General features: G+C 36.4%; 1 protein-coding gene across 3 annotated transcripts in view; it reads left to right on the forward strand.

The window, feature by feature from the left end:
* Positions 1-12441, forward strand: part of LOC148653500 (proline-rich membrane anchor 1-like) — an 82130-nt gene that overhangs the window by 42836 nt on the left and 26853 nt on the right. For all 3 annotated transcript variants that reach the window (XM_088648579.1, XM_088648581.1, XM_088648580.1), the window contains exon 3: positions 6842-6968. In XM_088648579.1, coding sequence (XP_088504705.1) covers positions 6842-6968 — 127 coding nt within the window. The remainder of the gene's footprint in view (positions 1-6841; positions 6969-12441) is intronic.

The following is a 12441-nucleotide window of genomic DNA, read 5'->3' on the forward strand; positions in this document are numbered from 1 at the left end:
CACACATGTATGATGCAGGTGACAGAATGTGAGTCAGCAGAAGACAGCAGCACTAGCAGGACTGGCTAGTTTAAGACTGGAAGAGGATCACTGTATCGCTTGCTGAAATTTGCCTGAAGGGTGAGAGGAGAGCTAGAAAAGATGCACATAGATGCACAAGATGTGTACAGCCAGGGAGATTTATGCATAGAGGAGCAGAGCTGTGACATTAGAATTTGACCTCCTCCTGAACGTCTGTTAAATAAACATAATCTGTAGGATTAAATGCTGTTTTACTTTTAAAGTTCTACATAAAAATAATGGCATATCTAAAAAATAATGTTTGGGGATGTTTTTAGAATAGATCAACAGGTGACTAGTTCTGTACATATATTTACATAGAATTCCTTAATATTCTCAACAAGCGAGGAGATTTGTGTTTCAGGCAGACAATGAATGTGCAAATACAGGTTGAGAATCCCTTATCCGAAATTCCTGGGACCGAAAGTGTTACGGATTTCGGATTTTTTCGGATTTCGGAATATTTTTATATTTGCATCTATAAAATGGGACATCTTGGGGATGGGACCCACGTCTAAACACGATATCCATTTACATTTCATAATATAGCTTATACATATTCCCTGGATGTAGTTTTACAGTACACATATGCCATTTGTATTTTATTTTTTACTGTACAGGTATTAAGTTTTATGTAAGGTATAAAAACAAAGCATTGAATATCATTAAAGGTAAATAAAATGAAAACTGAAAAAAGTCAGCATTTTATTTTTAAAATAATGTACAAGTAATGACGCTAGTCAAGTTGCACTCATACATGGAGGTGAAATTAAGATCTCACGTAAAAATAACATTTTGTACTTGCTGTACAAAACAAACATGATGATCACTGCTTACAAACTTAAATGCAGCCCCAGACATTACAACTACATCAGGTCCGAGAAACTTGAGGGAGAGGGTACGTCAGCAATGACATCACTGTGAGCTGGAAAGTTTCGGATTTTGGAGGTTTTCGGATTTTGAAATTTTGGATAAAGGATTTTTAACCTGTAATAGTTTTATTCTTCCATTCATTATTTTTTTATCTAGTTTATTGGTGCTCATAAAGATATATGTTTTATTCCAAATAGGCAAATGCAAATAAACTGCATGAATGCTGCAAACTGCAGGAATGGTTTTTCCATCGGTCTACAACTCTAAGTGTACAGTAGACCTAATAATTGTGTGGGACTTGTTCAATTAATCTTCTCAAAACCATTCCCAAATGCAGTATTTTTGCTTTAATTGGTAGCCTTGTTTTATTTATTTTCGAAATCCAAAGAGTACTTTTTATAGCACAATTAGAAAGTTGTTTGTTTTTTTAAGTGTTTTGTATTTTTCATTGTCCTGTTTATAATACAACAGAAAAAGTTCCCCACATCATACTGTATTTGTTTTCTTTGTCCAAAACACCTAAAGTATGTGTTATAAACTCAAACCTTTCTTTAAAAAACTTGCAGTCCTTAGTAAGAATTAGGATTGCACTGTAAATGCTCATTAGGAAGCTGCTATCCTATCAGTTCATACCACATTCAAAGAAAATAATTACATGTGTATTGGCAGTGAAATCCCAGAATTTTAATTAACTATTAAATTTTATACTGTGTGATTTCTTTAAAATTTGTCATTGCATTTTGTTTGCATAAATAGTACATATGCAAATAGTACTCCCTGACCTCTATTGGACCATACAGACATGCAAAGAATACCTTGACAATGGAAAATTTCTGTCTGGAATATTTAATGCCTGTTAATTTTCTGTCTGAAAATGTTAATGCCTCAAATTTATTTTTAATGAGGTTCTTCTTAGTTTGTGACCACTGCAAAGTGGGTCATACCTATTTATGGGCCCTTGTATTGGATGTATTTATTAATTACAATTACAGCTACTGGGATTTATGCCTTATGCTTCTGGAATAGGATCTGGGATGCCAAGACCTTGACAAGGAATAAGCAGCTTTACTGATCATTGATGAGTTTATGATAATAGCCATCAGTGAGGATGAGTGGACTTCTCTAATAACCATTCTTACATGTACTTGCTGTGTCTTAAATGGGAACTGCAGTCCCAATTTCTCAGACCGTTTATTAAATGTAGGTAACAAAATAGATCAATTGACAATACTGCAAAAGTTTACACATTTCAAATCGAGTGCAAAATCGTGAACTTTGTTGTCACTGGCAGACAGGAAACCCCTGGTCTTACCACAGGCTAAAGCGAGAGTTAGTGCAAATTGTGACATGAAAGTGACCCTTCCTGCTCACTAGTTGCTGTAAGCAAATGAGAAACATGGTCTCCCAATAACGTTAAAACCTGTTTTTCCTTTTCGAACTCAAGTACTGTACTGTATATATTGTTAAAGATGCCTCACTGTTGAGCATTTTGCTGTTCAGAACATAGTGGTCACACACAAAACAGGGAACAGATCAGCAGAAAGTCAAACTGTTTCCTTTTCCAAGGAATATTTAATTATCCAATAGATGGGTAATAAACTTGGGCACTAATGTCGTTCCCATCGACAAGTTTCTTGTCGAGATTCAGTGTGATGTACAATCAAATAAGTACAGGTTGTGCAGAAGACATTTCACCCCAGAAATGTCTGAATATGATCTGCATGCAGAGTTAACAAATAAGTAGTATTTGTCTGCAAAACCATCTCGAAGTTGATACACTGAATTCAATTAAGTTGCACTCGAAAATGAGCTGCTCAGGCAATGGCATGGACTATGGCTCAGCAATTCCTCCAAAAAAAGTCCTACTAGAATATATCCAATGTAATTAATGTAAATGATGGAACACGTTTGTCAAACTTGAAAATTAATACTGTATGAGTGTCTTTTATTTGGTTGGCATGTTGCTCTTTCTTGCAATACTTAGATAAAGTATCTAAAAAACATCTCACCTTATATGTGTCGGTTTAATGAAAATATTTGAAATTAGCAAACTTCACTTGGTCTAAAGCATGTTTGCAATGTAATAGGGTCACTTTCATGTCACTGGAAATGTTGTGGCCTCACTCTCAATCACAAAACAATGATGGCGCTATGCATAAATTGAAACTTCATCTCTTTTGTGAAGTTAATTGGAGATTGTACATGTTACCATTTACTTGGTAGTGTCATTGTGGTTTGAAATGCACTCAGCATTGTTGATTCATTATAAAAGCTGCAACACTTTTATTACATTCTATTATATATAATGTCAAAATTATATATACTGTACATAATTATATACTGTACTATATAATCACTATACTATAAACAGGCGCCGTCCTTCGGATGAGACGTAAAACCGAGGCCCTGACTCTCTGTGGTCATTAAAAATCCCAGGGCGTTTCTCGAAAAGAGTAGGGGTGTAACCCCGGCGTCCTGGCCAAATTTCCCGTTGGCCCTTACCAATCATGGCCTCCTAATAATCCCCCTCTATGAATTGGCTACATTACTCTGCTCTCCTCCCCACAGATAGTTGATGTGTGGTGAGCGTTCTGGCGCACTATGGCTGCCGTCGCATCATCCAGGTGGATGCTGCACATTGGGTACACTTATATAGCGCTTTGAGTGGAGTGTCCAGAAAAACGCTATATAAGGGTAAGCAATAATTATTATTATTATTATTATTATTATTATTATTATTATTATTATTATTATTATTATAAACTAGTGTTGCAGTCCCCTTAAAGTAAAGAACGTAATGAAAGAAAGCACAGAATACAGTAATGTAGCTTCTTTGTCAGTAAACTAAAAGTGTTTAAAGAAATGGTCTAAGATTCCTTCAGCTTTTCTGCAGAAGTTTTTAAATTTTAAAACGATGTATGTCGATAGTTAAGTAGTATAATTTGGGAAGTAATTAAATTTGGAGAGCAACAATGTGCTTCTTGTCTCTAGAGTTTTCTTACAATCAATAATATGCTTATTTGGAAATGAGGAAAGGTTCTGTAGTGCATTTAATAGTCATTTATTTTCATTTTTGTGGAAAATCAATGCCAATGAATTTAACATCTTCTGACCTTCCCATCCCCAGTTGTCACCTAGATCGGTGATTACTGGGGTCAGGTATCACATTATACAGTACGCTTTCACAAACTGAGATTGCTGTTGTTAAACAGTTAACAGCAGCTTAGCTGTTTTCTGTCCATTTTCTTAATGTGAGTTGTAGAGTTTTTCAACAGTATATGTCTGAACTACCCAGTTTGAAGTAATCACACTTTTAAAAGAAAAACTAAGATTTTTCTTGTGATTATTGTGAAAATAAATCCTGCTTTGAATAATAAAATATTAATCAGAATGGCAATGCAAAAGAGCCACTGTTTGCTTTGTAAGAAATCTAATAAAGGTAAGCTACAGCAATGTAAAACTGGTTTTAGACATTGCCAGTCTAGAGGTGAGAAATTTTGTCTTATTTCTGGAGACTTGTGAGTTACTACTCCATTAGTCTCTGAACTAATGTGGTGCAAACCACTGTTATACTGTATATTACATTTTTGAGTAAAGCAATTTTAATTGACATTTTAAACTTTGTAATGCTCCACAGTATGTTTACACTGAAGTACAAGAAAAGCACTTGTATAGAAAGTTGTAATAAATCAAACTGGAGCTGTGGTGGCATGAGGCAAATAAAATGCCTCTTGAGGTCTAAAATATTTAGCAGCTTTGTATATCTGTGCATTCCTCAAAAAGATTTGCGATAGGTGGTAGAAAATTTTAAAACCATTTTACAATGAAAAATTGCCTTTTTAATCTTTAAAAGGAAATTAGAAGTAAATGTCTCTGGTCTTATTAAATCAGTTTAAACCTGGCATTGAAGTAATAATTAATAATAATGACTTTTCTTTAGAAAGCACCTTTCCAAACCCAAGAATGGTGTACTGTACATCTTGAATAAAGAAAAAGATAAGAAAAGTTAAAAAAAGACAAAAAAAAACAAAAAGCATACAGGTTTTTACAAATTGACTGTAGGCAATCAGACGTACGTAGACCTTGGTAAAAAGGTAAGTTTTAAGTTTAGATAACTCAAAAGAGTTACAGATGTTGTCTCTCTAAAGTCTGAGGAAGGTCATTGCACAACACTGGAGATGTTCAGAGATGTATCGATGGATCCAGAGCCTTTTCAGAGCCTTGAAAGTCAGTAACAGGATCTTGTATTGAATATGTGGCAACCAAAGAGACTTTAGAGTAGGAGAAGAAGTTGGAGTTTTAAGCATATTGCAATTTGTTGAGAAGAGAGTTAGGGAGCCCATAGAGCAAAGAGTTGGATAAATCAAGCCTTTTTGTTATAAATGCATGGATCAGGCAATCAACATCAGACATTGATAAACATTTCCTAATGCGGGCAATATTTCTAAGGTGAAAGAAATGTGGCTCAAAAGACAGGAGAGGATCAAGTGTGACTCCCAGATTCCTGACTATGGCTGACGTGTTAACAGGGAAGCCATCTGCCATTACTGTGAAATCCTTAAGTTTATCCAATTGAGATTTGCTGCCAACCAGTAGAATTTCTGTTTTATCACTATCACTAGCTTCAGGGAATTTGATGTCACGCAAACAAGAGATAAGTGACCAAGGTGGGAGACCAGAAGGGGAAGAAGTTTTAACATAAATCTGAGTATCATCTGCATAGCAGTGAAACTGAAGACCATATTTGCGTATAATTTGGCCGAGAGGTAGTATATAAATAATAAAAGGTAAAGGGCCCAAGACTGAACGCTGAGGCACACTGTGATTGACTGGGGCCATGGGGGATTTATGAGGACCAAGGGAGACAAAATGCTGCCTGCCAGTCAGATAAGAACAGAAATCATTAAAGAAAATACCAAGATAGACAAGAATGTCTGCAAGCAACTAAACAACATTGAATGATTTACTGTATCAAAAGCAGCACTAAGATCAAGGAGCAAAAGGATAAACAAGTCATTCATACAAGTCATTTGTTATCATATGTGCCTGGAGTTGATGTAGTTGAGGTGCAACCACATGCTCTAAAACATTTGGTAGAAATGATAAATAAGGGATTGGTCTGTAGTTATTCATTCTATCAGAGTCCAAGCCTGGTTTCTTCAGAACAGGAGTGATAGATGCAGTAAGGACCACACCAAGTGAAAGGAACTGTTGATGATGTTGACAATTAAAGGTTGTTCTTGCTATTCTAGTTTTATGTATAAATTAAGAATTTGTTGTAAAAAAACTTCTGTTTCACTCAAAATGCATATACAGTACATGATTTGTGTTGAGCCTGACCAGTTTGACAAGTATTGAATAATATTTTCCTTTAAAATGCCAAACTGCAGTGGTGGCATAATGAGCTTGATATGAACAGAAATGTCATTGCCAGTAGAAGAAAATTGCATGATCTGAAGCATCACTTCTAATATTTAGATATGTATAAATTGTTCATAGGATTTTATCTTATGTGTAAAAAACTGCTTGACTTTTAATTCAGCATCAGCACACATACTGTACAGCTTCCTATACTGTACATTTCAGTTTTCCAATGTAATGTCGTATGAGTAACAAGTGTGCTCCTAGGATAGTGTGATGAAAGCATTAACTGACTACTTACTTGTCCTGCTCAGAGGGTAAACAGGGAAATTACACAATACACAAATTTGAAAAGCTTTCATTAAATGTAAGCCCCATGTTTAAATTGACAAGTCAGCTTCATGTTAGAATTTTAATCAAATGGGTAATGGGTGTACAGTGGCCTGGGATATTTTTTAATACATGTTTTCATCTGTTTTGTATTCCTAACAGCTGGTTTCTGGAACATTTTTTTCTAAACTTTTTTTCTTGTCCTGTCTTCTTGTAGCACCTGAACCCAGTGTGCCTCAGATGAAGCCCTGGTGGAAAGAAATTGTTATTATAGGCACGGTGGGATGTGCTACTGGGCTGTTCCTTCTGTTAATGGTCATCATTTGCTACAAGGCAATAAAAAGGTAGGCTTTTTTGTCATTTTCATTGAGAGAAGAAAAACAAATCTTTGGGTTTGCATGTGGATTCCTTCCACCTCATACTTTCCAGAAGGAGCGTGGTTTACAACTAATTTGTTTCACCCTGCAACATTTTTGGAACATGGGGGAAGGCTGTAATAGTAACAGAAAATAGTAGACATGAAGATGCTTCTTCAGCATTCCAAAAATAATGAAGGTAGAAGTCTTCTTATCACCCCATCTTGGGTCTTCTGCGTCTGTAAAGATGATTTAGTTTGCCAGTTTCATATAATAAATGTCACAGTGAAACAGCTGTTACATTCTTCTGTCTGAATGTTAAATTCTTTGGACTGAAGAATGTTCTACTGTTCATTTATCACCACACTGGAGATCATCAGGCATCCTCCCACAGCTACCATCAGGTTGATAAATAGCTCCTGAGACTTAAACAGAGAATAAAGACTGTGTCAACATTTGTTTCTAATCAGTTTTGGGTCTTTTTTGCTTCGAGAATGATCAGTGTTTTAATAAGGGAGTATTGAGACTGATAGAGAAGCACAGGCTTGTGAGCTAAAACAGGTAATGGCCTCCTTGTTATTGTCATCCTCATTGCATTTTAATTAACTCTGACCTCCCCTTCTAACATGAAACGGGTAGGATTTAAGCTTCCTGAAATGGGTCGAACAGATGGTTAAGGTAGTGTTTTATTCTGCTGTTGTCTAGATAGATTTATTTATCATGAATAATGATTAGCATTATTTAGCTAATGGGTAAGAATAAGTTCCCTGTCTGATCCATCAATTCAGTTTCTGTATTTTGTAGCACATGTGGGTCCAAATTAAAATTTGGGCAATCTAGGCACGAACCCTGGCAAGCAATGGGCAGAAAACCACATGGTGTATTGGCTAAATTTTGGGCTACCACCAACCACTCTTTTTTTGGGGAACAGTAAAGAAAATGGAAGAAAATTGAAGAAATAACTCAATGAATTAATGCCTGATGCCTGAACTGCAATGCAGCCTAAGAAGAATTCGAGTAAAACATTGATTTAATTCCTTAAAAACACAATTTAATTCTTTGAATATTCAGAAGGTTCCTGTAGCTACCGAATATTTAAATAACACTTCAATGTTCAGAAACAAAAAGACATTAGCAGTGGACATGTAGGGATACATGTAGAGTTTACTTGCCTTTGAATGTACACAAATCTCTAGCTGTTCTCGAGAAATGTTGTTTTCTTTTTTTGAAAAATAACCTCAAATGAACATGGAATGAAATTAGGATATAGGAAAACATTTGTAGTGATTGAGAATGCACAAGCATCCTTGGATTTTGATTGAAGTTTTTGAAGAGTTCCCCAGGAGAAAATAAATAATATGGGTGCTTTACTGCAAATAACATTTCAGATTTAATTGTTTTGCAGTTATTGTATAATTTCTGTATCAAATTTAATTTCTTTTTAAATTTCACTGCTGATTCAATTTTACTTACAGTAACAGACTACACCATTTCTTGAACGCTGGTATAACTATTGTTCATTTCTGCTTAAGCTTAAAAGGCAATTTTGCTATAACATTTATATTCCATCAGCAGTATATGTTAACACTGCAATTTAAACAATTTGACAGTATGGCAATCATTGAACAACGAAACATTTTTTGATGCAGTTTTTTTTTAAACATAGATATGTCCCAATCATGGGTGATAATGCATTTCTTGAATTAGTACTTTTAGATATACAGTAGTACAATAGACAGTTACACTAATATCATTTTGCAAAATCAAAAAGTTCACATGATGTGTTTTGCAATAAAATTAGCTTTTGTCTGGACAAAAAAAAAACATCCCAAACTTAATAACACTTCAATGTTCAGACATCGACATTAGCAGTTTACATGTACAAGTTAGGCCTTAGGGATATGTGTACACTTACCTTTGAATATATTCAGAGTTCATTGCCTCCAATGAACAGGGAAGGAAATTTGGATATAAGAAAATATTAGTAGTGATTGAGATTGAGATGCCCATAGCTACACAAATAATTCATAGTAAACATTAATATAAATAAACTTAGCAATAAATGTGCTTTCTCTCAGAAAATATTTTGAACAAAGCCTAAGAACAAAGATAGGTTGCAAAACAAGACACCATTCAGTCCATGTAGTCCATTTGGTGGTTATTAGCTGATTGACAATTCAGCCAGTTGTTTCTTTAAAAAAGCCAGGGTATCAGTTTAAACAACATGGCTGAGACATTTGTTCCAAATTCCCACAGCCCTTTACTCTTTGGGTAAAGAAAAGTCTCCTGTTCTCAATTTTAAACCAGTTGCACTTATATGTACGTCTGTGTAATTTCCATTTGTGTCCTCTGAATTAAGTTGTAGTGTTTATTCTGAAAACATTGCCTTGTAGTCTTCTATATTGAAGTTCTCTTTGAAGTTCCTTCTGACTGTCAGTGTAGGACATTCCCTTAAGTGCCTTAATGTACCAGGTTGCTTTTCTCTGGACTGATTCCAGAGTAGCAATATCTTCTGTAATGTTGTGAAAATTGTATAGAGTCGTTCAATGAGGTCTTATAGTGCATTATACAAATGTTTTAACATTCCATCCTTTGGTTTAAAGTCTACATGTGTCTATACAGTATGTGACACATCTATATTTGTACTGTATATAGATATAAACACTCAGCATTTCCCAATTTTTGTATTTTATCATTTTATTTTACAACAACACACCTCCCTTTTAAATTCAATTAGGTGTCTTTGCAATTACACTAGATTAATTTCACTAATTAATTTTACCATTTTTAACTGTAATTAAATAAAATAGTTGTGGTTAATGGTCTTTTTTAAGTCAAAAGTTCAGGTTCTCATATAAGGAGATCATATTCCTAATCCTGCCACATCTGCTCTTCTACGCTTAAAATATTTCGCCTGCTGACCTGCTGAGCACACAATTCTCACTTGCTCATGCTACCGACAGACTCTTCTTTCCTCCATCTTCCATCTTTTGCCCTCTCCTGCACGTTCTCCTGTGGTTTCTGCAGGTCTTGACACTGCCTCTTGGCTACCACCTCACTCCACCTCAAACAAGCATTTCTCTAATGTCGGCAAAGAGCCAGCCCCATGCTGCCCTCACAATGTGTGCTTCTGTCTTCAGGCTCTTTCTGATGTCACCTCTGCTCCCTGGAGGTTTGGGAACAACTGAGGACATTTCTTTTCCGTATTTCCACATTCCCTGTTCGCTCCCACACTTCTCCCTCCTTCTCCTTCGCCCTTCTGACAGTTTTGATTGTTGGGCATCCAACACACTGCACCACTGGCCCAAGACCCGTCTCAGTCTCACCCCAATCTACAGTTTTTCTATAAAACGCACTCACAATTAAGCATAAACCCAAATTCTGGGATGAGGTATCCATTGCTTTTTACTATTACTGTAGGTTTCTGCTGTACTTATTTTTCTTTCCCAAGTGGAATCGTATTTTTCTTTTTCCAGTGTGTTCTCAAGTCTGTGTGAATTATACAGTATCAATCCTTTCGCTCTCTATTGGAACTGAATACGTTAGAAATGGTTATTTCTAGCAGTTGTTGAAGACAACTCTTACTTTTATTAAGGGAGTAAAAGCTGTCTGTTTTAACATCAGTGATTACACTTTCTGTTAAAGATTGTTTAATACAGTGGAACACATTAAGAACAGTAGACAATAACATCTTTCAAAGAAGAAAAATATATATTAGAGAGCCAAAGCAAGCCGCCTAGTGTTTTATTTGTAGGAAAACTCAAGGGACATTTTCCATAGTACTTTATATCAGGAAATGTATTATACTTATTATACATATTATATTTCTTATACAAGAAATGTATCACTTATAAATATCACCAGTGTTGCTTCACAATTTCTAGCATATAATAAGTAGTTTTGTTATCACCATGCTGAATATCCTAGTAGACTACTCATACTTCTAATCTGTGGTGACAATTAGACAATAATAATGTTGTGCTCTCTAATCCTGAATGAATCATTAGATTTAATGGTTTTCTCCTAGAACACCATACAGGTGGGGATTTCTACTGACCCGCTCTGGAGGGTGTGAGTGGCATCTATTTACATACAGTATGTTCTGGGAATGTCCCATGACAGAGTAATTTTGACATTATAGACAGTAGCTAGTACATTATGGGATCTAACCTTTGTGACCATACCAGTGAGCCCAGACAGCTCTATTTGTAATATTGTATGGATATATACTATGTAATTCCTATTTAATGTAATATGAAATTGTATTTGTTGTGGTAAGTTTGTTTTGGCTTTCATTTATTTCCTTTTTTGAAATTATGAGACATTATAACATTTAACATTACTTTATTAACCCTTTACAATTTCTTGCATTAGGAATTATCTTTTCACATACCCCAGCTTGCTCTCCATGAGACACACAGACAGGGAGAGAGCCAGGAGTCAGGAGTCAGAGCACAGGGTCTGCCATTGTACAGCACCCTTGGAGCAGTTGGGGTTGAGGGCCTTGCTCAGGAGCCCACCAGAGTAGGATTCCTCTGCCGGCTGCGGGATTTGAACTGGCAACCTTCTAGCCACAGGCACAGATCCTTAGCCACAGAGCCACCACTTCGCCCCAAATGGCCCTACTTCTTATGTAAAGAAGTAGAGAGGCATAAGAGTCTGATAGTTATTATTGTACAAATTGTATTATTGTATTATTGTGTCTGGTGGCAGGTGCTTTGTCTTTTGAAGAATGACTGTTTCCTCCTCAAATTTCAGCAAAATGTGTACATAGTCCTTGCAAGAAATAGAGATTTTACATGTCTGGCTGTGGCAGTGTCTGATCGCATTCCCTAGGTGTTTTTTGGCCACACCTCCCCCAACCACCAGCACTTCATGGACACGCCCCCCTGTTTTCATCCCCGCTTCCTGCATGCCTTTTTTCCCTTGTGTATTCTCACTCAACCCCAGATTGTGTCGTCCGCATAGGGCCCGGAAAGAACGCTTTCGTTACAGAACGCAGAGCCTGAACCTGGACCCCGCGGACGGCACTCTGGCAGCCCGGACTCCATCTGGTTTTGTGTTTTTTTTCCTTTTTTCTTGGCTTTGGAGCCGCCCTGAAAAGGAGGGGCATACTGTCATGATTGTAGTCCCTCATCCTTAAGGGGGCTCCGGCTCTTCCAGGACCTGGAAGCGCCTGGTCCCGTTAAGGTTTTAGTTCCCATTCCCGTTCCCTTGCCAGTTCGGACCCGGTTTCCGTTTTTAAATCTTGTTTGTCTAGGATGGACCGCCCGGTTTTGGACTTTTTCCTCCGTTTGGATCCCCCCTTGGACTTTCTCCTGGATTGTTTGCCTCGGCCACACCTCCCCCGAGCTTATACCGAGCTTTGTAGCAAACAGCAGATAAAAGATTGATTTAAAACTGATAGATATATATTACTGTACTGCTATATATATATATGTTATTCTGTGATAATGACCTT

The sequence above is a fragment of the Lepisosteus platostomus genome, chromosome 10, assembly GCF_059453375.1.
Source record: "Lepisosteus platostomus isolate fLepPlt1 chromosome 10, fLepPlt1.hap1, whole genome shotgun sequence".
NCBI classification, from domain to species: domain Eukaryota; kingdom Metazoa; phylum Chordata; class Actinopteri; order Semionotiformes; family Lepisosteidae; genus Lepisosteus; species Lepisosteus platostomus.